The sequence below is a fragment of the Acanthamoeba castellanii genome, assembly GCF_000313135.1.
Source record: "Acanthamoeba castellanii str. Neff unplaced genomic scaffold scf7180000084721, whole genome shotgun sequence".
In the NCBI taxonomy this organism is placed as follows: domain Eukaryota; phylum Discosea; order Longamoebia; family Acanthamoebidae; genus Acanthamoeba; species Acanthamoeba castellanii.
Genome location: NW_004457434.1, coordinates 125,424 through 151,908, shown reverse-complemented (window position 1 = coordinate 151,908; position 26,485 = coordinate 125,424). Strand labels below are relative to the sequence as shown.

The following is a 26,485-nucleotide window of genomic DNA, read 5'->3' as shown; positions in this document are numbered from 1 at the left end:
AGGTCCATGTGGGCTTGCCACTGGTCAAAGACCCATCCATAGGTCGAGCCCAGCAGCTGCCGCCACACCATTCCCCTGCGAGCGCAGCAAGTCGGGGTGGTGAGCATGAAGAGTTAAGAACTGGTTTGCATTGCAATTGGATGGGAGCGGGAGTACGTTTGGGTGATGGCCTGAAAGAGGCGACAGGCAAGACCAAATGAGCAGAGGTCACGCGGGTCGTCCATGGAGGAGAGGACACAGACCCACACCTCCCACGGAAGATCGTATTGAGCGTCGTCACCGCTCTCCAACTCATGATCCTGCCACTCGGCCTGCTCAGCCTCCGTCTCAAGAAGGGCCTCAACCACATCGCCCACTTTGGTTGGGGGTGTTTGCACAACTGCTTGTCGGGTTGGGGATATGACAGTCAGCTGGTAAAGACACAATCAAATGGAGGCGTAGAGCTTACCTTCACGTGTCTCGGCCACAGCAGATTGCTGCCGTCTGTTCCTCCGTCTGGGCATGGTGTGGTGTGGTGCGGTGTGGTGTGGTGTGTGGTGGTGTGGTGGTGTGGTGGTGTGGTGGGTGGTGTGGTGTGGTGGGGCGAACAGAACAAACCAAGAACCTGGCCGCTTCACCAAACGGTTAGCATCCCCCAACCATAAATCAAACAGCAAAAAGAAAATAAATAAACAAACAAAAGAAATAAATAAAGGTAAGGAGGACGCAAGGAAGAGAGACAGCTACACTTGAGAAGGCTGGCCAGCGGGAGAGAAGTGCAGGATGGACGACCTCACCCTCTCCATGCTCGAGTACCTCAAACTGGCGCTGTTTCTTCTCAACATCTGCATCGCAGCCTTCGTCGTGTACAGCCGATCGCGAAACGCAACGGCAGGTGGAGATGAGGACAAAGATGCTCGTCGAGGGCCAATCTTGTTCGTTATCGCGCACCCCGACGACGAGGCCATGTTCTTCGTGCCCTCCATCCTGGCCCTTGCACAATCAAATCGCTCCATCCACCTGCTGTGCTTGTCCACGGGCGACTACGAAGGGCCATCGACAGGCAAGGTGCGCACCAAGGAGCTCTACGCGAGTGCAAGCGGGGTGCTGGGGATCAAGAAAGCCGATATAAAGATCATAGACGACGAAGAGCTTCGAGATGGGCCGCTCAATCGCTGGAATGAAGACCGAATCGCTAGAATCGTGAAGGCCTACGTCGATGAGCAGGGCGTGGAGACCGTCATCACCTTCGATGAGGGTGGCGTCAGCGCTCACCCCAACCACATCGCTGTCTTTCACGGCGTAGCACGATTTCTGGCTCTGCACGCCTCGACAACTCCATCCTCTTCCTCATCAGATGCAACTCCTTCTTCCTCGACTTCTTCCACGCTCAAGCACCGAGCATCTACGACTGCGGCCACCGCGTCGCCTCCCGTACCGAGGGCCGAGCTGCGAGGGTTCAAGCTGGAAACGACGAACCTGGTGCGCAAGTACGTGGGTCCGCTCGACGTCGTGTGGTCGAGCCTGACCGCGCAAGGCGAGATGTTCGTCGCGCCCGGCTGGCTTGCCTTCTGGTCTGCCCACCGCGCCATGCAGGCCCACCACAGCCAGTACGTCTGGTTCCGCCGCCTCTCCGTTCCCTTCTCCCGCTACTCCTACGTCAACACTCTCCTCCCCGTTCTCTCCCCCACCACACCACCCTCGCCGCCACCATCATCACCAGCACCTTCTCCTTCCTCTTCGTCCTAGCCTTCTCAACATAAAGCAGGACTTCCTTCGCTCTGCTGTCGCTTTCGTTCTTTTCCGCAGATCAGCATGTGATGAAGAAGAGGAACGAGCTTCGTGTCGTGTGGCATTGTTGGCGACGCGGTGGTGATGATGTGTACATGGTCGCGTGGTTCCAGTTCGATCAGTTGCTCGCTCGTCTGTCGGCTTGGGGTGGATGGAGGGGACGCGCTCGCGCCAAGCGGGAGAGACCAACCCTCCTCCGCATCCCTCCGACGCCCGTGGCGGGACTGCCCGGTACCCCCTGCGCCGCCGCCGCTGTCGCGGTCGTGGTACTGCTTCTCACTCCTCGGCTTCTCGCGACCGGCGACGACCTAAGAGAGACGCGCGAGGAGTGAGATGCGAATCCAGTGAACTGAACGCAAGCAACAACCGCGACAGAAGAAGAAAGGCCGCGGCGTACGCTGGTGCGGCGCGCGGGGTTGGTCCGACGCTTGATGCGGCCGTCGCTGCTGCTCGACCTCGGCCTCGGCCTCTTCCTCGTGCGGCGATTGTCGTGGTGGTCGATCCGCGGGGCGACGTCTTCGATTGGGGTGGCGGCGCCTCCTCTTCTTCTGCCTCCTTCTGCTCCTCGCTCTCGGACTCACCCTCCTCTGTTTCCTCGTTCTTTTTCGCTCGTTTCGCTTTTTCCTTGGTTGCCGCGCTCGCACCTGGTGTCTTGTCTGCCATCTTCCGCCGCTTCTGCGTTGTGCCCGCCGCCTCCTCGGGTCCTTTGGCCTTGGCATTCGCCCCGTCGACAGCTCCGCTGGCCTCTGGCGTCGCTCTCCGCTTGCGCGACGCTGCCCGTGGAGACGCCGTGGTTGCGTTCGTAGTTGAAGATGACGAAGAAGACGACGATGGAGGAGGGAAGAAGTGATCCATGAGCCGAGCCACGACTTCCTCCTTGCTGCCGCTGATCTTGAGCTTGTGTTCCTTCAATAGGTTCTTGAGCTCCGGCACCTTCATCTTCTTCAGTTCGGCTTGTTTTGTCTCCTCCTCCGAGCCTCGGGCTCGGCCTTCGGTCGTCGTCGCCATCTCTTCACTTTCGTTCGTCGCTTTTCGCTCCTCCGTCTCGTCTTCGTTCTTCTGCTCGTCGCCCACTTCGACTCTCGGTTCTTCCCCTCCGCCCTCCACTTCCTCGCTCGCGCCATCTGACTCTGTCTGGCTCGTGCTCACGAGCAGCTTCTTGCCTCGACGCGCCGGACTGCCTTGGGTTTCGCTCTCCTTCGTTCTCTTTCGCTTCTTCGTCTCCTTCGCTTCGCTCTTCTTCTCCTGCACGGCCGCCACCTCATCGCCCATGGCCTCGCTTCCATCGCCGTTGTTGTCCGCGGTCTTCTTGCTGGCCAGCTCCTCGCCTGCGACGACGGCCTTCGGCCTTGCCTCGGCCAGCGCATTCGCGATCCGCGCGATCAGCTCGTCCTTCTTCCCCGTGCACTTGACCTTCATCTCCCTGCACTTCTCCTTCAACTGGCCGATCTTCAGCGACACCAACGACGGGCGAACGTCGCCTTCGTCTTCGCCGGCTATCCCCGGTTGTTGAGTAGTCGCCTCCTCTTGGCTGCTCTCGGTCGTTGTCTCCTTCTCCTCGCTTCCTCCCGCTGGTTCGGCTGGCTTCATCTCGGATCCGGCCGCTTCATTTTTCTTCTTCCTCCTCTTCTTTTCTTTCTTCTCTTTCTTCTCCTTTGTTTTCGTCTTGCTCGTCGTCTTCGTCTTCTTGCTTCCCTCGTTCGCCCCGTCCTCTCCCTTACTCTCCTTTCCCTCCTCTTCGCTCTTTCGCTTTCGCTTGTTGCTGGGCTTGGCCCTCTCCTTCACTTCCGCCTTGTTCGACTTGGCCGTTTCTGCCGCCGCCGTCGCCTGGGCCTTCAAAGGTCGCTGCGGCGACGCCAGCTGCCCCGCCTGTCCGTCGATCAGCCGCTTGATGAGGGTCTCCTTGTTCCCGACCGTTAGCAGCCGTCGCTCCTTGAGCATCGCTCTGAGCTCACGGATCGTTTTCGTTGCCACCTCCTCAGGCCGTAGCTGCAGCTGCAGCTGCACTCCCTCTCCCTCGGCCTGCTTGGCTGCTGTCGCTGTTGTCGCCGTCGTCGTCGCTGCTGCGGCTCCCGCGTCGGCTCGTTCGCTTCCCTCTTCTTCGTCTTCAACGTTGACCTTCGTCTTGAGAACGGTCTTGAGCATTACGCCCTCGCCCTTCTCCTTGAGCTTCTGTCGACCGTTTTTCTCCTCCTCGGTGGCGATCTGCGTGTTCTCTTCGGCGAGGTGCTGGCCCGGCGGGTCGTTGCACAGGTAGAGGCGCACGCTCACGCGATCGTCGTCGAACCGCACGCGCTTGGATTCCTCGCGCTTGCGGAAGAGCACCTCGTGAGTCTCGCGGTAGCGCTCCTCGGCCTTGGCCCGATTCCTCCACGCCTCGGGCAGGTCCTTGAGCTCCACGAACAGCCGCACGGCCATCAGCTTGCCGTTCTCGATGCGCAGCACCAACTGGTCCGTTTCGCAGGTGGGCGAGCTGCTGCGATCGACGTGGTACGTCTGTACAGACGCGATGCGTGCCGGGGTGAGCGGTGCTACCCTGCAATCAACACACGCTCACGTGAGGGGGGCTTCATACCTTTCCGGTCTTCTGTCGCTTCTTCTCTTTGAGGGCAGTGAAGTGTGACTGCTGCACATCGTAGCTGATGTCCTCCAGCGAATAGGTGACCTGCAGGGCGTTGTTGCAGCAAGGAAGCTGGTGGTGAGTGCGACGCGACGCAACCTGGGCTCACCACGAGTGTCTTGAGGGTGGGGGCGTACGGTGCGGTGCTTGGGTGGTACGTTTGGTGGTCCGTAGGAGAGGAAACACGATATGAGGCCCTCGGTGGGGAACTTGGTGAGCTTCTTCTTGCCGCCGAGCGCCAGCGCGTGGGTGTCGTTCGATGCGCGCAGGCAGAACCACCACCCCTCGAGCAGCCCCACGTTCTGTCCGCCCTCGATCTCTTTCATGGCTGCGTAAAACGTCTCCTTCTTGCGCTTCTTCGCGTCCTTTCCATCTCCATTTGTCGCGGCCTCTGGTGCATCCGTCCCTCCTTTTTCTTCATTTGCCGGTCCTTCCGTTTGCCGGTCCTTCGCGGCCTTGATGGGGGGCGGCAGGGGCGCATCAAAGGGTTCGCCTGTGAGCTCGTAGCGGCGCTCTTCGTCATCTATTACCACGAGCCGCAGTGCCCATGCGCTCTCTTCATCAGCAGCGGATCGCCCCTTCTTTCGATCATTTCTTCGTGATTTTGGCGCTTCCGCTTCTTCCTCTTCTTCCTCCTCTTCTTCACTACTCCAGTCTACATAGTCAACGACTTTCACCGCAGCCCTTTGGCTGCGCGATCGCAACGACATCGCCCCCAGCCGTCCTTCGATTCTTGATTTGAAAATAAATAATGTAAATCATATTATTCTTTGGCTTTCGAGGAAGCAGAGAGGAATGTAAAGAATTTGGTTTGCGTTTGCCCTTTTTCGAAACGTTGGAATTTCGACGGAGAGACACCCAAGTGGACGGCAAGCGAGAGTGCACCGTGACGCCAGCGCACCAGCCAGAGCGGCACCAACCGACCTGCGCTCACCTACTCTCGACAGACAAGTGCTTCCCTCGGCGAATACGCAATGCACTGGGAGACAACCAAGGGCATACTAAAGATTGTTTGGCCTGCTGTGGGCGTACTGGCGGGTCTCAGCGCGGGGGCGTGCTTCCTCTACCTGCGAGCATGGGAGACTGCCGGTTTCGCACTTGCCTCGGGCGTCTACGCTATGCTGCTGATGGCATTCACCATCAAGGACTACCGCACACTCAAGGCCATCCGAAGGTGCGAAGAACAGCCGTATGACGAAGCGGATTTCCTCTACGACGAGGGGGAAGAAGAAACAGTTTCCTCCACAACGGGCGGGATGCCAACGGAGCGGGATCGGCGAGGCCGCGTGCCGAGCGACAGCCAACGGCACAGCAGGCGGGGCCACCTCGTGGCAGAGAAACCAGAGTCCGTGGGCTGGTGGGTCTTCCGCTGGCTCTGCTTCGTGGCCGCGGCCGCCGGCGCGTCGGTGGGCATCGGCGGCATCATCACCTACGCGCTGCTGGCGCAAGGCAACCACGAGTCCCTTAACTCCACCTCGCACTGGCTTACGATCGGTACATCTTACTCGTCATCCCTCCCATTGGGCGCTGAGTTTTCCTCCGGCCACCTTCCTATCGACTTACCTTTCTCTTTGCGCAACTTTGCGGGGTGGCAGTGTGGTCGTTCATGATCTTCAAGTGGTCGTCTGGTCTCTTCCTCGCGGCACGTCGCCTTCTTGTGCCTGGACCCAGATCCGCTAGGCGTGTCTACCTCTCAACTTCTAATCCTTCTTATCTTACAAACTTGTCTCGTGACAGACCGGACCCTGGAGCAAGAGGAGGGACGTAGAGGTGATCTAGCACGCGCTGAAGCCACCTTGTTGCAGTTGTCCCCCAATGGGGTTCATGTGTTTTCTGCGCTGGAGATCCGGGAACTACAATCATGAGGTGCATGTATGCACATGTCTCCGTCCAGGCCCAACTTTACCCCGCTGGAGCGAGTGCGCCTTCCCGATTGGGGAAAAGGTTGCGGTACTAGTTGTGGGAATGACCTGCTGAACGTACCAGACACCCGACTGATGGTCTTGGCAGAGAGATGCGCCAGGCAACCGGAGGAGAGCTGCCCTCATTGGCCCGGAAAAAGGAAGTTTCCCATATCTTTCGGAGGAAAAAGTTCGACGACCAGGAATTGAAATTTCTTAATTGAGTCCCGGCATTTTCATACGCCGTTCGCTTTCCTCGGCCAATGGCAAACGAGAGAGGGGGCAAAAGCACTCCTACGCCCTTGTTTGGTCAGTTGTAATTCTCAACCTCGACAACGAACGACGATACGGTAGCCTACCGGCCTGACATAACTCGAAGTCCGCTAGAGAGGCCGGCAAGACTTGCGAAACAAACCGACACGTGCAGAGCTGTGAGCAGCAAGCCACCGGCACCCTCTCACCCTCAACCATCGTACCTTCACCCCACTGTTGTGTCACACTATTCTTAGACTCTCCACTACCTCGGCACAGTTCTCACTGCCCCCCCCCTTCTGGCCATCACACCCGGCACATCTTTCTCGTTACCGCACTTCGTTACTTTCTCTCCACTTCTCCGCCGACCAAACACCTCTCGCCCATCTGACCGATTCGGCCACTCACCACCCTCAGCAGCCGCTGGTAATGATGAGGCCCACACCCGAAGACGGAGTGAATGTCGACACGCCGTCTGCCGCCCAACAGCACCAGCGGACAATCTACCAACAGCGACACCATCCACACGCAGGCGTACGAGGAGGAGGAAGAGGTGATAGAAGGAGGTGCGAGACCCCGGAGGCCATGGACGAGGTGAGCGCGCCGTCGGCCACGACCACCACAGCATCGACCACCAGACGGAAGACCAGGATGGGCTGCGGCGAGGAAAATGGCGCGACGCTAGAGATGCTCGACGGATTGGTAGAAGACGACGCTCAGCGAGCCGATCCGCGGAGGAGGAGGCAGGCGACTGCTAAGAGGCAACGCATAGAGAAGCCGGTCGCCAAGAAGAAGCAAGGAGAAAACGAAGACGGCGACGGAGCGGAGGAAGAACAGGAAGATGAGGAGGAAGAGGAGATCGGACACAGCCTCCACCTGAGCGGTGGCGGCAACGGTGGCGACGGCGGCCGGAAGCGGCAGAAGCGTGCGAAAAACGTGCTCAACTTCATATCCTACGTGCCGCCCGCGCCGGCACCCAGCCGCAAGAAGAACCTCCACACCGCACCCCGCCTCCTCGCTTGGTAATTATTCCCACCCTTCGTATTTCTATTTCATTATTGTGCTCAATGTAGCAACACTGGTGTGTTCCGACATTATTCATATGTATTCTTAATTTTTTGTAATATCATTTCGGAGCGTTTTTGGATTCGTGCATAACTTACATTCTTGTGTCGGGTCATTTCGGCAGGTTGCGGGAAAACTTCGAAGCGGTGCGCGGGACGTCGCTGGCCAAGGACGAGGTCTACGGCGAGTACCTGACCTTCTGCCAGGCCGACGGCAAGGATCCCATGCTTCCTTCCATGTTCGGCAAGATGGTCCACCGCGCCTTCCCCGGACTCAAGAGCTCCCGCACCGGCGCCAAGGGCAAGGTATGATCGCCCACATCTTCACCACTGCTTACTTTCTGTAAATGATGGCTTTGTTTGCTGTACCGACTCATCGTTCATGGTTTCCCGCAGGCGAAGCATTGCTACAAGGGATTCCGCGTGCGTGCACCGGGCGGCAAGCCCAGGATGACGGTCTCCAGCACGGTCTGCGACGATGAAGAAGAGGAGGAAATCGTGGAAGAAGCCGAGTGTGACGATGACGAGGAGTTGTCGTCGACTCGCTCTTCTAGCACCACGATGCCGTCGTCGTCATCATCGTCGATGCGCCCCACTACCATTCCCTCGGGCTCGTCCTCTTCCTCTTCTCCCTGTTCATCTCCCGACCGAGCCAACAGACCCGCGCTAGGGCGCCGTCAAGTGTCGCCCGGCGGCGGTCGGCTCAACTCATCATCGCCCAGCGACGGCTACTTCTCATCGCCGGCATCGGGCGCGGCCCACCTGGGGCGCATCGCGTCGTCACCGTCGCCGCTCACCGGCTGCGCGCCGTCGCCTCCCTTCGCCCCGTACCTGATCCAGCATCATCAGCGCGTTCTCGGCGAGCCGCATTCGTTCCTCGACATGCTCCAGACGCCGTCAGTGCCGGCCGACTACTCACTCCAGCACCAGCCGCCACCGCACCCTCAGCACAGTCTCCATCACCACCAACTTATGCGCTCGCACCACGTAGGACCGCTGCAGCGCCCGACCCACCACCAGCTCCAGCGCCAGCACTCGGGTCAGCCGCCGACGCAGAAGTACCCGCCGCACCACCCGGCCTCGGGCATGCCCCTCCCGCACGCCTACTCGCCCAGCTTCCCCTACGTCCCACCGCACTACATTAGCCCGCCCACCCCGACCGGCAAGTCCTCGCCGTCGCCGCCCTCCGCCACCGCCCAGCAACCGCCGGCACCGGCCAACTGCTCCTCGACCCAGCAGCCGCAGCAACAGACACTGTCGCCGGCCCAGCAGTCGCAGCAGCAGCAGGAGGACCAGGCTGGACCGGCTTCGCCGATCGACTGCGTGCCGTCGCCGACGTCAGAGTTCTTCTTCCCGCCCTACATCAGCCCGCTGTCCGTGCCGCTGCCCTTCCTGCCCTCCTTCTCCTTCTCACTGCCGCCAGTCACTCCGCCATCTTCGTCGTCGTCGGGAGGCGCCGGCCGCGGGTCTGTCAAGGGCACCGATCATCGCGACATCGACGACCTGGGGCGCGACGGCTATCACTCGTACTCAGACTCGTCGTCGACTGCGTCTTCCGCGTCGTCGTCGCCCGCGCACGACGCCAGCCTCTGCTACGAACGAGAGCACACCGCCTACGCGCAGCCTGAGGATGGCGGGTTTCGAATGCTCCAGCAGCACTACCAGCAGCCTCTGCCGCAGCAGCAGCGACATCAACTCCAGCAGCAGCAGCGACATCAGCAGCAGGGCTATCCTCCGGACCCGCCCCAGGAGCAGCCAAATAACGGCCACCGCAACTGAGAGACCCCGCACATAGCTTCTGTGTCTCTCTTTCTTATGAGGTCAAAATACAAGAATAGGACAACTTCGAGGCCTCTAATAAGAAGAATCAACAAGGCGCTCGCCAACTTCACATTGTGACCAACCTGAACGCATTGCCTCTAGTCCTCCTCAACGTGACTTGAACACGCGCAAGGCAGCTAAACAATTTAAACACATTCTAGTGACCAACCAACGCCTCCAGCAAGTCAATCCCTGAGCTTCGCGCCAGGAAGAGATTTTCAGCGCACTCACAAAAATGACTATTGACCTTCCCTTTTTCGAGAGTGTCTTTACGGGGTCAAAAGAGGAACAAAAGACAACATGGAGGAGTAAGCGAACACCCCCAAATACAAGATGATGGCTGAGCCTGATTTTAAGCTGGCAGTGGCTGGCGGCGCCGGTGTGGGCAAGTCTGCACTCACCTTCCAACTGATCAACAACCACTTCGTGGAAGGCCACGACCCGACCATCGAGGACAGCTACCGCAAGCAGTTCAAAATAGACCAGGAGACCTGCCTGCTCGAGATCCTCAACACCGGCGGCGAGGACGAGTTCACCGGGGCCAGTACCACAGGCATGAAGTGGGACATGATCCCACGCGAGTACCCGGGCTTACTGTGCGTCTTCTCCATCACCGACCGGGGGTCATTCGATGAGATCTCTACCTTCTGCGAGCGACTGCGGGCCAGGGACGACCTCGCCAGGTTGCCCATGGTGCTGGTGGGCAACAAGTGCGACCTGGAGCACCTGCGGGTGGTGCCCACGTCAGAGGGCGCCGACCTGGCCAAGTCCTTCGGCTGCCAGTACCTCGAGGCGTCGGCCAAATCATGCATCAATGTCGAGGCCTGCTTCTTCGAGCTGGTGCGTGAGATGCACATGGCGACCCCGAAGAAGAACCCCCACGACGAGGGCTCGTCGAAGGACAAGCAGACGTGCTCCCTCTCCTAACCAGTGACACTACACACCACTCACGAAAGCAAGAGAGTTGTGCATAATCGCGAACAGAAACAATGACATCAGTTGAAGATTCACATCATGCACCCATTCGGCAACCTGGCTGGTTGTTAAGGGGCTTGAGGCGTTGGTGGTCGCTCGATGGGCCGATGGGCTCCTTGACCGGAGCGGCGAGGTTGATGGGGTAGAGGAGCAGGTTGTGCTGCGACGTGACCACCACGCAGTGGTTCTTGGGCACCGGCACCCAGTCGCGCCGGTCATCTTCGCTCACGCTCAGCGGCTCGCTGGCGATGATGAAGCACTCCTGGCGCCTCTCCTGCACCAGGTGGTATTCGCCTGGAGGGGAAAATTCGGAGAATGCGCACTGTGAGGCCCACCGCAGCGTCTGACGTCGGCATTGCTGGAATACCTTTCTTCTTGGCCTGGTATCGCGTGCCCGAGGTGTAGTACAGACTCGCCGGCGGTCCGATCGGATCGTCAGTAAAGCTGCGAAGGGCCAGAGCCGAGAGTCAGCCATGGCCATACGTCTGGCTGCTGCGGTGGTGGTGCGGGTGGTGTACCGGGTGACGACGGCAGTGAAGCCGTCGGACACGGCGTAGTTAAGCAGCGAGTAGCCGCTTCGCTCGCGTTCGGCCCGGGTGCAGGTCTTGCTGGTCCACTTGGCGATGAGCCGCACGGTCTTGGTCATCGCCTGCCGCATCTCGTCGGCGGTGAATCGCTTCGCCGTTTCGCCCTCGGCGGAGGACGTCGTGTCACCGTCGTCGGCAGCCTTCAGAATCTGTTCGAGGTCTACCACGCTCGAAGCGTGGCTGCCGTCGCTGCGGCACTTACCACCGTAGAATAGGATCTGCAGGAACAACATGAAGCTGTACTCCGAATCCGTCGTGCCCTGTGGGAGTACACACGCAGTACCACACACACACACACACACAGGCACACACACGACACGCACACGCACACGCACACCACACAATCAATCACACACACGGAACAGTAACGGCGGGATGAGGAGGGATGTACTTGGATGTGGTTGAAGAGTTGGTCGTCGATGTACTGTACAAGTTTTCGTTTGATGGAGGTGAAGCCCACGATCTGACCGTTGTGCATCCAAATGAAGGGTCCAAACGAAAATGGGTGGCAGTTGGCCTCGTTGATGAGCAGACCTGCACTTGCGCAAGCACACCACACGCGTTGCATCTCGAGAAAGCTCATCAGCAAGGTGGACTACCAAACGAAGAGAGCGCAAACGGCACGTACCTAAACTGGCAGCTCGCACATGAGCAAAGATGAGCCTCGACATGACCTTGTCTGCAAGCCTAATCAAATAATTGTTAAGAATATAAAAGTAAAAATGAAGGAAAATGAAGGGGAAGAGATGGAGGAAGGGGGGTACCGTCGAAGGTTGAGGTTGTTCCAGGCCGGGTTGATGGAGGTGAAGATGCAGGGGGTGGGGTCGAAGGCGGCATACCAACCCACCCCGAAGCCATCGCCGTTCAACGGACCGGCGGTCATGCGCTCCCGACTGTCCCAGCTCTGTTGGATGATAGAGTGGCTCGGTCGGGTGAGCAGATCCGCCAGCAGGACCGGCTCCTTCCCGATGTACACCAGAAATCTGCACATCTTCTTCTGTCTCTACGCTCCAAATTCTCTCTTCTGATTCCTTGAACACACAGATGAGGAAAACTGCTTTCTATCTTCTTGCTTCCGCGGCTCTGTAAATCTCAGTCAATACAGCTGGGCCATGAAGAAGCAAGCTGCACGAGAGCAGATGCCTGAAGCAGTCGATCGCCTCATGTTCGCCGTGGTCCAGGACGACAGAGCAGCCATATTGGAGCTCATCGATCGTGCGAGCTCCCCCCCCCCCGGCTCTACATGACCGCAACACTTACTTGGAGCTCCGCTGGTTGCAACTAGAGGGGCGGACCGAACTGCACGCTCTGGTCACTGCTGCTGAACGCCGGCGCCAGCGCTACGGCGTACGCCCTCTGCTTTTGTTTGCAACTCACAACTCACACGGCACGACACACACGACACACATTGACGCTTCTCACGCATCGTCCGTGGACAAGCAGGTCGGACAGCACGGGCGCCACTCCCTTCCACCTGGCCTGCGCCAATGGCAATTGGCCGGTCATCCAGTTTCTCCTCCAAGGAAAGCACATTGACTGCGGCTATGGCATCAACAGGCGCGACAACCAACGTCAGACGCCGCTCCACTACGCCGCACGCCACGGCGACGAGAGCGTGGTGACACTGCTACTCGCACACGGCGCCAATGCGCTTGCGATGAGCGACCACGGCGATGCGTCGCAGGTGCAAACTCCTCCCCCGCAGAGGTTGGATAGCTTCGCTCATTCTCTTTCGCGCTCTTCGTTCTTTTGACAGGTGGCAAGGGAGGCAGGGCACGCTCGCCTGGCCGACCTGCTCAAGCGTCACTATGAAACGGAGTGCCCCCTGCTGTGCATGCCCGCAGAAGTGCTGCTCTGCGTGATGGAGAAGCTCGAACCCTACGATCTGTGTTGTGTGGCTCAGACCTGCTGCGTACTTCTACAACGCACGCACGCACGCACACGCACACGCACACGCACACGCACACGCACACTAACATTGGTACATTTTCAGATGCTGGATCAACTGAGCAGTGCCGACTGCATCTGGCGTCGGTTCTGTGATGCCAGGTGGGCTGACACCGCTGGCGTACCATGGAAGACCCGCTACATGGAGTGGCTCAGACCTAGACTGCGAAGCTTTGCCCGTAAACGATGTATGTCGGCGTGTGCAGCACATTCCGCCTATGATCAACAATTCGAACTAATTGGCTGTGTGCATTTGTATCCGTGGGCAGTGGCGCCAGCAACCACCTCAACAAACCAATCAGCGCCACCCAGCACACTGGCGCATCGTCAGCACCTGCTTAAGGTCGTTCTCTGCGGTGCTGCTGGTGCGTCATCCATCTTGTCTGATCGGTCACTTGCCTGGCGCATGTTGTTGTGTTGTGATTAAGGCATGCGCCACGTGGCCTGCGTGTGTTCAGGTGCGGGCAAGACTGCTCTCAAGATTCGTTACACAGACAATTTCTTCACGCTCGATTCACACCACTCCATTATCGACTTCGCCTCGAAGAAGATCACCGTCGAGGGACAGCCCACCATCCTTCAACGTACGTTGTGGCTTGCCACCCACAATTTTCCACTCATGAGGACACGACACGGCACGACACGGCACGACACGGCACGATACGGCGCAACACGGCACGACACGACACGACGCAACGCAAACACAACACACGACACCACACACCCAACACATGCAGTGTGGGACACGGCCGGGCAGGAGCGCTTTCATTCGATGTCGAAGAACTACTACCGAGGAGCCGCTGGAGCGCTGGTGGTCTACGACATCACCGACCTGGCCTCGTTCCATCGCGTCAAGTGGTGGGTGGACAGCATGCTCGACGCGGTGAGCGACACCTTGGGCGCGGAACCGCCGGTCCTGATGCTCGGTACCAAGTCTTGGCCGGAAGCGCAGGTCTTATTACTCAGGGACTGTGTGTCGCGTGTGCTGTGTATGTGGTGCGCGTTCTGGGTCGTGTCCGCAACCGACAGTTGGAGCCAAATGCGACCTGGAGAAACGGAGGCAGGTGACTGCAGCCGAAGGCCAGGCCCTCGCGCTCGAGCTGGGCGCCCTGTGGACCGAGACCAGCAGCTTGACCGGAAGCGGGGGTGCGCCGCCTTTCTCTCGCAAACAACACAGGCGCCAGCGATTAACAGTTAACTTTCGCCGCCGTGAGGCGCAGTGCGTGAGGCGTTTGAGAGCTTGGCCGCGTCTGTGCTGTTGGGCGAGCTGCAGCCGGCAAGCTACGTCCACAACGGCGGGTGCCACATCCCCGACCACGAGCTTTTGTGCCGGCTCGGTGACGACGCTGCCGCAGAGGGCTGTGTGCTTCAATAATGAACGAAGGAGCACATGCTACCCGACACGAAGTCTTCCAATCTCTCATTTTTGCAGTCGGTTCCGCCAAGGAACCGCACACGCACACGCGCACACAGGCGCCTGGTCAGCGTCGTCGCCTGCCCTTGCGCCGGCGCTGCGGTGCGCCCTTCAGGAGCCTGGTGAGCAGGGACTGGACCGAGGGAGCCACGAACTTGGCGTAGGCGTCCATGTCCGACCAGCTCTTCACCTGGCCGTAGCTCTCCGACTCGGCGTTGACGTTGATCAGGAAGTGGTCATACTCACCACGGCAGGCGAACGGGATCCAGGCCGGGTGGTGGTAGGGCGAGTAGTCGCGGCGCAGGTCCGTGTCCTCCTCATCCGCCCCGAAGATGTCTTCGCGACAGCTGACGGCGAGCGGAAACACCTGGAGGTCCTTCTCGCCCCAGCAGAACCCATTGGAGAAGCGGTACAGCTGCCACAGCTCGTCGGGCAGGCGGGCGTAGCTTCCCAGCTGCAGAGAGGTGACAACAACGATGATGACGTCAGCATTGGAAACCCATGTGCCTGTGTGGTGGTGGCGGAGTGTGCAGATGAAGAAGGAGAAGATGACCCTGGCCTGAAGCTTTGTTTCGAACTGGCTGATGTCGAGCATGAGCAGCGGCTCGGGCTCGAACCCGGCCGCCTTGGCGATCTGCTGCAGAGTCCTCTCGAATCCTACCTTCTCAACGTAGGCATCGCCCCGGTCCTCTTCCTCCTCGTCTTCGTCGCCCTCGCTGGCCTCATCTTCGTCGTTCGACTCTGTAGTTTGTTGACGTGGCGCTTCAGATGCGCACCACCGAGTATCGTGCACCCATGGGGTGCGTACCTTCGCCTTCGCTTTCGCTTTCGCTTTCGCTCTTTTCTTCGTCTTCGCTCGACTCGTCGTTGCTCGACGAGGAGCCGCGCGAGCCGGAGTGGAGGTGGCCGACGACGCGCTCAACGAGGTCGGCCTTTCGGCCTGACACCGGGAGGCCGTTCTTGCGCAAGAAGTCGCGCAGCTCCGTCACAATGTACCTGCACTCATTCCGCTCGCCCCGATGAGCGCGCGGCTCTTGATTCAATCCATTGTGACAAAGTGGAGAAGAGCAAAGGTACCATTTGAAGACCTCCTCAACGGAGACGCCCTTCTCAAGCGCGGGCTTGGAGTCGGCGAGAGAGGACTCCTTCTTGTTGTTGTTCTTGTTGTGCGCGGTTCGGGCAGCGAGACGCGACATGCCTAACTGCCGGTGGTGTTGTTTGTGTCCTCGAGTGCGTTCGGGGAGGAACCAACAACGCTGGCGCCGAGCCACACACCTGTTGGCGGGAAGCATGGCAATTGGCCCCGACCCAACGCGCCGTTGTGGACCCGGTTAACTTCCAGACCCCATAAACCTTAATTCTGCTGTTGCATGGATTGAAATTTGGCCAACAGACCACAGTTTCTCGTGTTCGCATCGAACAGGGCTAGGGTTTGATGTTCGTTGAGCAAGGCCGACAGGGTGCAGAGTTTTAGGTCCGAAGCACGTTTTGGAGGATGTCGCACTGGGAGAGCACACGGACGGGTCGCTTGTGCAGCTCGTCATCCACAACGAACACGCGGTGGATGTGATGGTCGGCCATCTTTTGCACCACCGTCTCGAGCGTGTCCGAATTCAGCACGTACACGACGTCGGTCGGAGCCTGCAAAACGTTTTTGTGTGTTGTTGTTGTTAACGACAGGCAGAGAATCGCACATGCGTCGCTCTTGTGGGGCGGAGTTCTCTTCGTGTACCTTTTGATCGCCCTCCACAATCCTACGTTTGAAGAACGCCACCGATTCCCACAACCGCCAGAGCATTTTGGCGTCGTACTTGATTCCCTGCGCGCAACAAACGACCATCGATCAGTCCCGCGGTCCTGACCACCGCACCAAGCTGGTGCTGGAGTACCCTCAGATCACGGGTCGAGATGTTGTCGACCACGGCGCCCTCCTCGTTCACCACCGGCAGCCCTGTCACGCCCTGATCCAGCATTCCCCCCAACGCATCATTTCGCCAACTTGCACCACACAACTACGACACGGCACACTCGACACACACGACACACACGACACACACGACACACACGCACACAACACAGTTATCGGTGGTTGGGACGAGAGTACACACCTTCTCGATCATGACGGACAGAGCGCTGAGGGTTCTCACATTGGCGTCGACTGAAACGACCGTGCCTGGCGAGAGCCGGAGCTGGTCGACCCGCGTGTGGCGCTTCTCGCCGAGGGCGTCGATGTGGTGCCACACAAAGTCGATGAGCATCGACTGCGTGACGATGTGGCAGATGTGGCCGCTGCTGTCTGCCACCGGGCACCTGTGGGCTCCCGACCACGCCAGAATCTCGGCGGCGTGAAGCAGCGAGTAGCCCTTGGCCACCACTTCGGCCTTGCCGCGCGATGACCCTGCAGTGGTGTCATGCGCTCAATTGGCTACTTCATCACCAAACCACCCATCATAAGCTAGGCCGTACGCATGATGTCGCTGACTTTGGCCGAGTTCCATTTGTCCAGGTTGCGCATCAAGCCCTGCACGTCCTCCATGCTTTGGATGGACTTGTCGCCGAACTGGAGTCGGGGCATCGTTGTTGTCGAGTTTAGGCGCCAAGTCAACAGGGCTCGAGCGATGAAGGCGAGAGTACCTCGGTTATAATGAACTGGGCAAAGTCGAGCATGTCGACGAAGCCGAGGAAGTGGCGCGCCTTGCCCAGCACCGGCGCAGCGAGGATGTTGTGCTCGACCAACAGCTTGAATGCCTCGGGCAAGGTCTCCTCCTTCACCACCGACAACACTGCCGCCCACATTATTAAGATAAAATAAAGTGCTTTTTAAAGAGCGCAGGCAAAAAGAAGAGAGGAGGTGAGGTCGACCTTTCTGGGTGGGGGCGAGCTCTTCAACGCGGGTCTTGGCGAGGAGCAGCAGCATGTCGTCCCCCTCCTCTCGTACGCTGCCGCGAGGCTTCTTGCTTGGAGCGGTCTCCTTGCTGGGCACTGGATCGGTCATCGTGCCAGCACCCTCCTCCTTTGCCTCTTCATCTCTCTCCTTCCTCTTCTTGTACATCGTCGTCTCCATCGTTTGCCTGCGTGGCCCATTGTTTTTTCTTTAATTGATTGCCTGACTTTCCGCTCGATTTTCATGCAAATCTCGCCAATCCAATACCGCGATGATCGTTCGAAGCTCCGGTCAATGAGGCAGAGAGCCTTCCGTTCGTGCTCGACGTGCCTCCACCCGTGGCGAGGCTCTGTTGTAGCTCCGTGCAAGAGACCGCCCTCATCACGGATGGATGCGCGGTCGTATGAGTGCAGCGATCGCGATCGAGAGCGATCCTGGTCTGCACCGTGCACCGCACGGGCAATCAGAGCATGAACGCGTGCTTGATGAAAGTGCGATAGACTGGCTTCAGGCTCCGAGGCTCTCGGCGATACGCGCGCATCACCACTCCCTGTGAGTCACACACATGAGTGTGCGGAGTGGAGGCAGTGATTGCGGGAGCGAGAGTTGTCAAGGTCTGGGAGAGTTTGTGCTGGGGAGAGAGAGAGCGCGCGCACCAGGGCGAGGGCAAAGAGGAGAGGCGCGCCGTAGGGGATGGTGCGGACGTAGCCGCGCTTCTCCGCGAGGCCCCACACCACTTCGGCAAACCGGGGCATGGCGAAGGAGAGCAGCTCGGTACGCCGCTCGTCCTGCTCGCACAGCATGGCCGAGCCGCTGAGCAGCCCCGACAGGAATGGAGACCAGTCATCGTCCTTCTGTTGTATTGATGTGGACCCGTCCACGACGAGCAGGTTGAACCTGGTAAGAGCTCGAACGTGGTGAGGCGATAGGGGAGGGTGTGGTGCCTTGCGAAGGTTTCGTAGAAGGCAGTAGAGGGCGCTGAAGAAGAAACCAAACGAACAAAAGAAGAGCGTCGACCACATCGTGTTGCGTGCTGTCTTCTTCGCTGCAACCACCCAGTCCCTGCATGTGTGGTGCACGCGGAGATCAATGTCAGAAGAAGCAATTGATTAAATTATTTTTAAAAAATAAATAATAAATAATTTAATCAATGAAAAGAGATTAATCATCAAAGATTAATCATCAAAGGGGGGTACCGTGGAGAGGGCCAAGTGCGGCGCCGGTAGGTGGCAAGGAGGAGTGGGAAGATGGCCGAGAGGGCATGAAAGGGCAGGTTGAGGCCCAGGCCGTAGCGAGCAATGACCCGCGCATCAAAGAGGGCCTTCCCCAGGCACGACACCTTGGGGTGCGCGTCCGCACACGGTAGGAACGGCACCCCGCGCTCATAGTACGACGGCAGTTCTTCTTCTCCAGTGTCCGTCAGTACCTCATGCTCCTCGTCCATCGCTTACCTCACAAAGGCCAAATAAATAGCAAAAAACAAATAAATAAATTGTATGTTTAATGTGGCTGTACACGCAGGCTCACTCGAAGGCCTGCGCGGCGGGAGGAACGCTTACAGCACCACTGCACGATCGAGTTCGAAAGAAAGCCACAAACGAAACGGTGAGCGCTCAACGAGCTGACGACAACGAGGTGTGGTGGTGGGGGGAACGCACCTGTAGACGATCTTGTGCAGCTTCTCGCGGTAGGGGTTGGTGGGCGAGGGGTTGAGGTTTCGGAGGTGGATTTCGAGGTAGTTCTCGAATTCGGGCGACGGCGGGAACGACGACAGGCACAGGTCGAACAGCTTCCAGCCCTTGGCTTCGCTCTCCCTGCGTGCGGCGCACGACATCAAGTCTCGTGGTCAGCCGCAACGTTGGGCCTTGTCGCAGGTGTGGGTGCTAGGGGGGAGAGTACGGGTTGGGGTTGCTGGTGGTCTGCTTGATGAGCTGCACGTAGACTTCGTCGCGGAGCTCGGGCTCTTGGATCGCCTTCTCGACGATCTCGCGACCCAGCATGGACGGGTACTGCATGACCTTGTCACCCATGTAGCCCAGGATGTTCTTGAAGCACAGGACTGCGGGCTTGCTGAGCAGGACGTCAATCTTGGTCATCGACGTGTGAATCGCTTGCTGCGAGGCACGATGCAAAATACCATCATTAGCACTCTCGTACAAAATTATGCGCGCGCGTGCGATGGTGCGTGCGCAGGTGTGTGCGGCGGTGCGTGCGTGCGAGTCAAAAGGTACCTTGCTCCATACGAACATGGAGGTGCGGACCTTCTCCTTGCCGAAGAGCTTGCCCTTGGAGAACTCGTTGGGCGTTTTGACCTTCTGCCACTGGGACAGCACGAACGAGTTGCCGAACATGGTGAAGAAGATCTCTGTATCCAGGGCGCGAGATATGACATAGGAGCTAAAGATCAGTGTCGCGAATGCGAATAGAGGAAAACCGCTTCGGAGCTAAAAGCATACCCTTGAGCCGGATGTTGAGTTGGATGACGCGGTCGTTGTCCTTCCGCCTGATGGCCGACTTGAGCTGGGCCTTGGCGAGGGCCTCCTTCTCCAGGTCGGCGTAGTTGCACAGCTCGTTGAACTCGGGCGTATGGAGACCTACCTGCCCGGCTCGGCCGATGAGCTCCTGCATCAGCTCGACGTCGGGCATGACGTCGAGCTGATGCAGCGTCTCCTGCTGGACCGCGTGCAGACGGTCGCGCAGGTCCACGGCCTGGTAGTAGTCGTCGAGCTTGTAGTTGATGGCGTCGCCCAGGTCGATGGCGTAGTTGAGCAGCTGCTCGTCGACCTGGTAGAGTCCGTCCGCGATGGCCTGCTGCGTGGCCACGATGTCGTCGTGCAGCTTCTGGTAGTAGGCCACCTCCATCTTCAAGCTGTTCGCCTTGTCTGCACCGAGACAAGGTCAACGACCAAGACGACGACGCTCGTTGGATTAGTCACACGAACGAACGAAAAAAGATAGCAATAGTTTGAAAAGCAAAAGATGGTCGTGTACCGAGCGCGAGCTGCAGGCCGTGGTGGTCGAAGGCGTGAGCGGCGGCATTGAGCGCTTCCTCGACTTCGGCCTTCTTGGCCCGCAACACGAGCTGATCGTGGGCCGCAGACATCTCCACCTGCAGCAAGTGACCATTGGTCAGTACAATATAAAAAATAAATGAGCGTGCACGCGCAGGATCGGACGGTGGTCTGGAGTACCGTTTTGATGAGCTCCTCGGAGTCGCCCATCTTGTTGGCCAACAGGACCTTCTCGACGCCGTCCCAGTCATCGCGCGCGATGGCCTGGCGCAGCTGAGTGACCACTTGGGCGGACACCAGCAGGCGACGACCGTCGGCGGTCTTGCACCCGAACGACTGCGCCTGTCGGAGCGCGTTGGCCAGATCCTCGTCCGCTCCGGGCTGCTTGGTCACCAGTCCCATCGAACCCACCTGCCCCGACCAAACCCCACGAAGAACGTTAGTCGTGCGTGCCGTGCGTGCCGTGCGTGCCGTGCGTGCGGTGGGAGACGTACGTCGGAGTGGATCTTGATCTTGGGGTTGAGCTGCGAGGAATTGTAGCTGAGATCGGCCACCTGGTCTTCGTCGGGAAGCGACAAGGCGGCACGCAACACGGCCAGATGCTTCTTCTCCTCCTGAATGCGCTGGTGCTCTTCGCGCGCCTTGGTCACCAGCGAATCACTGGTGACAAAAAAGACACGACACGCACACGACGCGACGGGGTGTAAGGGCACCGCGTAGGCGCCAAAGTGTTAATAAGGAGGTGAGGCCAAACCTCATGTTGAAGCCCAGGCGCTGGGCCTCGGCGAGGGAGTGGTCGAGCGCCTTATAGTCGCTCTCCAGCGTGCCGCGCTCCAGCTCCTTCTTGGTGTTGATTCGGTCGAACACCTCCTTGTGGAGCTGATACGCTTGCGTGGCCTCTGCGTCACAGTTGTTGGGTGATCGACCACCAATAAAATGAGCCTGACAAAAAAGAACGGAAGAGAAGCAAAGAGCGAAAGAGACAGCGAAGAAGAACGAGAAGTGTACCGGGGCTCTGGAAGTCGATCTTGCGGGCGGCCGAGACGGCTTCGTCGAGCGAGGCAACCGCCGCGGGAGACGGATGGTAATTGTTGCCGCACGCCTGCAGGGCCGCGCGCAGAAGGCCAGCCACGCGCACTTCTTCAACCACAATGTTGCGCCTTAATTTAAGAACACATCAATGTTAGCAACACATTAATATTTAACATTCATGAAAGGGGACCGTACAGCTCCACGGCCTGGCCATAGTAGGGCAGGATCTCAAAGTCGGCTTCGGCGTCGTGGTGGCGGATGGCCTCGTTCAGTCGGTCGAGGTTGCGGCTCGCAATGGCGTCCCTCAGCCTCTTACGCACCTCCCGCAGACGCCTGCACCGCAATGAATAGATTGGAAACTATTCCAAAACGAAACGAAACGAAACGAAACGAAACGAAACAACAAACGAGAGGTGGAACGTACCGAGCGTAGACGCGGCCATGCCAGCCCCTGGTGAAGCGCTGCACGGTGAGGATCGCCTTCTCCAGCGCCACGTTCCTGATCAACTCCATCTCCTTGTGCTGCACGAACGAAAGTCGAAACGAACGAGTGCGTGAGTCGATGATCTGTCCGAACGGTGAGGGGTGGTGGGCAGTGTGTCGTACCTGGACGGCTTTATAGAGGACCATCGTTTTACCGATCTGGACGCCGGCCATTGTCTTGCCGGCCTTCTCCACGGCCTTGAGCGCCAACCCGCACGCGGTCTTCCAGTCGGCGTCGCTCTTGGTGGGCGGAATGGGGAGGCCTTGGTGCATCATCACCGCCTTGTACCTGCGCACCCACATGTCAGTATCTACAAAATGCACAACACACACAACTCACACGACACACACGACACACAAAACAAAAACAGCGCCAATGGAATATGCGGTGATAGTGATGGTGATGGTGGGAGTGGATACCTCTTGAAGAAGTCGCTGTGCTTCATGCGGTACGGGAAACCCGTGCGCCTGATCGTGACGGCCTCGAACACGCCGGCGTAGCGCAGCTGACGCAGCACGTTGGCTCCGGTGAAGGACTGCGCACGATTGATTCAGTTGAGAGCCATTAGTGCAACAGTGACGTGTTGTGTTGTGTTGCGTGAAGAGTACCTCGGCCGCGGGCTGCTTGTGATCGTTGGGCTTGATGCAGCGAATGTAGTGCGGGCTGGTGGCGTTAGGGTGTCCATCAACGCGCCCAACTGGTCCCTGAACTGACTGGCCAAGCTCACCTTGCGCGACTGGCCGCTGCCGCCACCGGCGGCGCCTCCCGGACCACCACGCGAGGGCACCGGCGGAGGAGCTGCGCCTCGGCCCCTGCCGCGGCCTTTCACACGTGAAGAGACCAGGAATGTCAGCAATTTCTTCGGTATGCGAGCAATTCTGCAGCGGCATACCGGCAGGAGCTCCGGCGGCGGGAGAGGGACCCGACGCGGTGGGCGCAAAGAGGCTCGCAATGAACGGCACCTCGCTGAGCGACATGAGCTGAACACACAACACACAACACACAACACACAACACACAACACACAACACACAACACACAACACACAACACACAACACACAACACACAACACACCACAGTGTGTGAGCATCGCATGCTGCAGCTCGTGTGGAGACGACGGCCGAGCTGAGCGATACCTCGACGATCGTGGCGTGGAGGGTGTCCTTGTTCTTGTCGAGGAAGTTGTCCACCTCGTACTCGACGGCGCCGGCGTAGTGGTGGATGCCGAACTTGGTGGGCGAGGTGAGGATCTGCTTGAAGCGCTCGTTCTTGTTGCGCCCGTGCTCCTCGTTGATCTTCTTGAGGAAGGTCTGATCGGTGCCCTTGGGCACGATGATCTCCTCGTCGAGCATCGTGAAGAGGCCGTTCGGCTTCTTCTCGATGAGGTCCAGCACCACCTGGTTGTCGATGAATTCGACGTGAGTGAACTGAATGGCCTCGCTGCGGTAGACCTCTTCCTCCTTCTTGAAGGTGTGCGCGTTGAAGTGCTGCTGCAGCTTCTCGTTGGCAAAGTTGATGCACAGCTGCTCAAAGCTGTTTTTCTATTGAGCGTAGCAGGGTACCAGATTAGTCGCGTGCGACACACGACACGACACGACACACACACCACGAGACGCACGACAACAAGACGAACCTCGAAGATTTCGAAGCCAAAGATGTCGAGGACGCCGATGACGGTGGTCTTCTTGCCGGCGAGCGGGGCGGAGAGGGTCTGGTTGACCTTGGCCACGATCCAGTTGAACATGGAGCCGTACATGGTCTGGCACAGGGCGTCCCTGTTGTCCTTGGCCTGCTGGACGGTGAGCGGGACCGAATAGGCGCTGGCGCGGCCCGCGCTCTGGAACTGGCGCGCCGTCAGGGACTCCTTGAGCAGATCCTGCGGCGGGACGTAAAGCGCATCAGCCACCGATCCAGCCATCCATGGCACGCTTGCGATCACGACACGACACGACCAACAACAAAAGCACGCACCGCTGGGACGCTCAGCAGATAGCCCGCACACTCGAGAACTGTCGAGAGAGAATAATGAGTGATTGATGAGTTGAGACGTTGGCGTTGTAGTGATGAGAGGGGGTGCATTGGGGGAAGCTGTACCGTCCTGGTTGGTGACGACAGAACCGGAGCCGTCGCGGTTGGGACCAAACACGATGTTGCCCAGCTGCAGAATAGCGGCCACCACGCGCAGCAGTTGATTCTTCTCAGCATCGGAGAAGTTGAGCTGCTTCATCGCTTCCTGTATTATTAAATGGTGAGCTTAGCTTCACACCTTTCGTATGTGCGTGTTTGCGCGTACGATGGTCTCTTGGAAGTTGGAGGCGTCGTCGGTGCCAGGGAGTTGAATGCAGCCTAGTAGTTGGTCAACATGTGCACCGGGAGTGGTGAGATCTCCGCTCTCTTCTACAACGCGATGTCGATGTGGGCAAGAGGCGGGTACGTACCAGTGGTGTTGAGGTAGAGGAAGTTCTCGGGCCGGTCGAGGTAGAGCTCCTCCTTCAGCTTCTCGTCGGCACCGGCCAGCAGCTGGTAGAAGATGTGGAAGTTCCTCTCGTTCTTGGCCTGCGACGCCACCCGCGACTTCTCCAGGAGATCTGATGCGTCGCACACACACGCGCGCGCGCATTCGGAACGTGTGAGCCGCCAACCGGTGCCTTTGTGTTTTACATCGAAGAAGACAATCACGGGACTGGAGGCGTACAGCTGACAATCTTACATCCGGCAATCTTCATCTCGTTGTCGAAGTGGATTTCCATCCACTTGCCCTGTGAAATGAAAAAGTGTGAGAAGTCCTGGCGTCCACTACATGTAGGCGTTGCGTGCGGTCCACCGCACGAACGAGGGGAAAGAACGAAGGAAAAGTACGAAGCGCGAGCTGTTGTCGTTGCGGAGGGTCTTGGCATTGCCGAAGGCCTCCAAAATGGGGTTGGCCAGCAGCACCTGCTGCTCCACTCCGTCCACGCTGCCGGCCACCTCGGCCAGGTACTGCAGGATGAGCTTGGTGGCCTCCGTCTTACCGGCACCGCTCTCTCCGCTGATAATCACCGACTGGTTCATTTTAGTATCATACCTGCCGCACGACACACGACGCACGCACGACACACGCACGACGTCAGCGTCAGACTGGCGATGTCGGCGTTAAAAAGATGAAAGGGGAGGCGTACAGGGCCTTGTAGCAATCGTTCGCGATGGCGAAGACGTGCGGCGGCAGTCGGGTGTTGTCCTCGTGGTGGTACCGGTCCATGATGCTGGCCGTGTAGATGGGCAGCGTTCGGTAGGGGTTGATCGAAATCAAGATATCTCCGACCCACGTCTGTTGTGATTTAGGACACACACGGCACACGCGCAGGTGAATAGGAGCGTTGTGTGGTGTGTGGTGTGTGTGTGTGTTGGTGAGAGTGTCGGTTGGTTGGTGTCGTAGTGAGGAAAGCGTACGTAGATGTTGTCGATCTTGCACCTCTCGCGCAGGTTGTGATTGATGAAGGGATCGTTGACGGTCTCCAGCTTGACGAGATCGTCGGTGAGCTTCTTGAGCTCGACCAGATTGACTCGCGTCAGCGCGTCGATATCGGGCACCTTGGTCTCATACTCCTGCATACGAGCCCTACGCTCAGCACACGCACCACCGCACACGCACCACCGCACACAGAACTCGCGCTATGTGCCGCACCTCGCCGGCCATGGTTTTGACGAAGATGGTGCCGTCATGGTACTCGCGCACGGTCTGGCCCACCACATAGCCCTCGACGTCGTGGGGTATCCATTTCCAATTGCCCTGCGCACCCCGGCCGGCCAGCGCGCAGCACCCACCCAGGGTGAGCTCAGCCCAGCACCAGACTTGAGAGGAAAGTGGAATGAAGGGGGGAAGAGGAAGAGAGGGGGCATACGGTGGTGAGCTCCTTCTCCTCCTGGGTCTTGAGCAAGTCGGGCTTCTCCCAGCTGGCCAGACAGGCAGGGAGGAAAGTGTTGATTACTAAGTGAGGGCACATCTTTCAAGGAGTTGAGGCGAATGCACACGGATGGAGTGAGAAAAAGGGGAGGAAAGTGGGCAGCAGCACGTACGTGGTCTCGCCAGAGGAGGGGTTGTAGTAGTAGGTCTGGCCGTCCAGAGACTGCAACTCCTGCCACTCTGAGCTCATGATTGTTTGCTGGTTGAATAGATGTCTGTACACACCACACAAGGTGGAGGAGTCGAGCAGGCTGCGTCGTGGCCCCAGAGCACGGAATTGGAGTCAAGAATGTGGAGCACTCTGCTTCGCGTGTGGTTGGGAGTATGCGGAGTTGCAGCAGGTTGCTCTTCAAGCTTGTTGGTCCATGGTTTTTTTTACTAATTTGCACATAATTCAATTATTATTTGTTATTTTGTTTATTTTCTGCTTTTACATTCTAAATGTGTGGGGTCAGGAAGAAGGTGGAAGGGATGCTCAGAGAAAAGAGATGAAGTGAGGACCTGGACTCTTTCTTGTCCTTCTTGTTCCTCGCCTTCACCTCTTTCTTCTTCGTCTTCATTGCGCAGAGGTGGAGATTGGAGGTGGGGAAAAGAGCTATTGAGAGGCAGAGAGAGGGGGGAGAAGGAGTGTGGGCGCGTGGTGAAGGTTGTGCCGCTGGTTTAGGCGCCCCAGGCGTGAAGCCACTCCATCCTGTTGGCCTGCTCGGTGGTGATCTCCGTGCCGTAGGTGAAGGGCGCGAAGTACCAGAAGTGCCAGGCGGCGACGGCGATGACGATGCC

General features: G+C 58.6%; 12 protein-coding genes and 1 pseudogene across 12 annotated transcripts in view; 5 read left to right on the top strand and 8 right to left on the bottom strand.

Moving 5' to 3' along the window:
- The window catches only part of ACA1_383160 (uncharacterized protein), a gene marked incomplete at both ends in the record, with an annotated part of 2,682 nt that extends 2,179 nt beyond the window's left edge, over positions 1-503 (bottom strand). Inside the window, 3 exons of the mRNA XM_004338770.1 lie at positions 22-75; positions 157-379; positions 449-503. Of these exons, the coding sequence (XP_004338818.1) occupies positions 22-75; positions 157-379; positions 449-503 (332 nt within the window). The remainder of the gene's footprint in view (positions 1-21; positions 76-156; positions 380-448) is intronic.
- Positions 504-762: 259 nt separating this feature from the next.
- ACA1_383150 (nacetylglucosaminyl-phosphatidylinositol de-n-acetylase) lies at positions 763-1,800 on the top strand (the record flags this gene model as incomplete). Its single annotated transcript, XM_004338769.1, has 2 exons — positions 763-1,656; positions 1,789-1,800. The coding sequence occupies 2 exons, from the start codon at positions 763-765 to the stop codon at positions 1,798-1,800; spliced, it is 906 nt and encodes a 301-aa protein (XP_004338817.1).
- ACA1_383140 (SAP domain containing protein) lies at positions 1,734-4,716 on the bottom strand (the record flags this gene model as incomplete). The annotated part of the gene is made up of 4 exons (XM_004338768.1): positions 1,734-2,078; positions 2,197-4,266; positions 4,346-4,435; positions 4,549-4,716. 4 exons carry the CDS (start codon positions 4,714-4,716, stop codon positions 1,734-1,736), a joined length of 2,673 nt encoding a protein of 890 aa, XP_004338816.1.
- Positions 4,717-5,364: 648 nt separating this feature from the next.
- Positions 5,365-6,070, top strand: ACA1_383130 (uncharacterized protein; the record flags this gene model as incomplete). Its single annotated transcript, XM_004338767.1, is given in 3 exon segments — positions 5,365-5,884; positions 5,986-6,047; positions 6,062-6,070. The coding sequence occupies 3 exon segments, from the start codon at positions 5,365-5,367 to the stop codon at positions 6,068-6,070; spliced, it is 591 nt and encodes a 196-aa protein (XP_004338815.1).
- Positions 6,071-7,128: 1,058 nt separating this feature from the next.
- ACA1_383120 (RFX DNAbinding domain containing protein) lies at positions 7,129-9,386 on the top strand (the record flags this gene model as incomplete). Its single annotated transcript, XM_004338766.1, has 3 exons — positions 7,129-7,565; positions 7,733-7,913; positions 8,004-9,386. The coding sequence occupies 3 exons, from the start codon at positions 7,129-7,131 to the stop codon at positions 9,384-9,386; spliced, it is 2,001 nt and encodes a 666-aa protein (XP_004338814.1).
- Positions 9,387-9,761: 375 nt separating this feature from the next.
- On the top strand, positions 9,762-10,355 carry ACA1_383110 (raslike protein; the record flags this gene model as incomplete). The annotated part of the gene is made up of 1 exon (XM_004338765.1): positions 9,762-10,355. One exon carries the CDS (start codon positions 9,762-9,764, stop codon positions 10,353-10,355), a length of 594 nt encoding a protein of 197 aa, XP_004338813.1.
- Positions 10,356-10,440: 85 nt separating this feature from the next.
- Positions 10,441-11,981, bottom strand: ACA1_383100 (uncharacterized protein; the record flags this gene model as incomplete). The annotated part of the gene is made up of 6 exons (XM_004338764.1): positions 10,441-10,697; positions 10,771-10,847; positions 10,922-11,250; positions 11,382-11,524; positions 11,619-11,677; positions 11,755-11,981. The coding sequence occupies 6 exons, from the start codon at positions 11,979-11,981 to the stop codon at positions 10,441-10,443; spliced, it is 1,092 nt and encodes a 363-aa protein (XP_004338812.1).
- A 121-nt stretch (positions 11,982-12,102) lies between these two features.
- On the top strand, positions 12,103-14,515 carry ACA1_383090 (Ras subfamily protein; the record flags this gene model as incomplete). Its single annotated transcript, XM_004338763.1, is given in 11 exon segments — positions 12,103-12,165; positions 12,276-12,337; positions 12,434-12,674; positions 12,747-12,902; positions 12,984-13,116; positions 13,396-13,521; positions 13,675-13,863; positions 13,967-14,083; positions 14,158-14,298; positions 14,411-14,453; positions 14,467-14,515. 11 exon segments carry the CDS (start codon positions 12,103-12,105, stop codon positions 14,513-14,515), a joined length of 1,320 nt encoding a protein of 439 aa, XP_004338811.1.
- On the bottom strand, positions 14,419-15,547 carry ACA1_383080 (SAP domain containing protein; the record flags this gene model as incomplete). Its single annotated transcript, XM_004338762.1, has 4 exons — positions 14,419-14,805; positions 14,905-15,092; positions 15,160-15,347; positions 15,429-15,547. The coding sequence occupies 4 exons, from the start codon at positions 15,545-15,547 to the stop codon at positions 14,419-14,421; spliced, it is 882 nt and encodes a 293-aa protein (XP_004338810.1).
- A 274-nt stretch (positions 15,548-15,821) lies between these two features.
- ACA1_383070 (CBS domain containing protein) lies at positions 15,822-17,415 on the bottom strand (the record flags this gene model as incomplete). The annotated part of the gene is given in 8 exon segments (XM_004338761.1): positions 15,822-15,992; positions 16,084-16,170; positions 16,241-16,312; positions 16,460-16,661; positions 16,680-16,749; positions 16,818-16,911; positions 16,986-17,134; positions 17,214-17,415. 8 exon segments carry the CDS (start codon positions 17,413-17,415, stop codon positions 15,822-15,824), a joined length of 1,047 nt encoding a protein of 348 aa, XP_004338809.1.
- Positions 17,416-17,698: 283 nt separating this feature from the next.
- On the bottom strand, positions 17,699-18,679 carry ACA1_383060 (uncharacterized protein; the record flags this gene model as incomplete). The annotated part of the gene is made up of 3 exons (XM_004338760.1): positions 17,699-17,785; positions 17,892-18,048; positions 18,432-18,679. The coding sequence occupies 3 exons, from the start codon at positions 18,677-18,679 to the stop codon at positions 17,699-17,701; spliced, it is 492 nt and encodes a 163-aa protein (XP_004338808.1).
- Positions 18,680-18,758: 79 nt separating this feature from the next.
- ACA1_383050 (myosin head (motor domain) domain containing protein) lies at positions 18,759-25,895 on the bottom strand (the record flags this gene model as incomplete). Its single annotated transcript, XM_004338759.1, has 31 exons — positions 18,759-18,801; positions 18,894-19,049; positions 19,135-19,349; positions 19,467-19,600; positions 19,692-19,833; positions 19,873-20,117; positions 20,227-20,344; positions 20,427-20,657; positions 20,741-20,906; positions 21,001-21,145; positions 21,255-21,406; positions 21,474-21,611; positions 21,703-21,800; positions 21,885-22,050; positions 22,182-22,297; positions 22,371-22,466; positions 22,490-22,584; positions 22,655-22,742; positions 22,899-23,303; positions 23,396-23,638; positions 23,734-23,771; positions 23,857-23,995; positions 24,056-24,108; positions 24,201-24,350; positions 24,458-24,521; positions 24,622-24,826; positions 24,921-25,069; positions 25,192-25,347; positions 25,427-25,531; positions 25,644-25,695; positions 25,819-25,895. The coding sequence occupies 31 exons, from the start codon at positions 25,893-25,895 to the stop codon at positions 18,759-18,761; spliced, it is 4,380 nt and encodes a 1,459-aa protein (XP_004338807.1).
- A 473-nt stretch (positions 25,896-26,368) lies between these two features.
- ACA1_382940 overlaps positions 26,369-26,485 on the bottom strand; it is a 3,386-nt pseudogene continuing 3,269 nt past the window's right edge.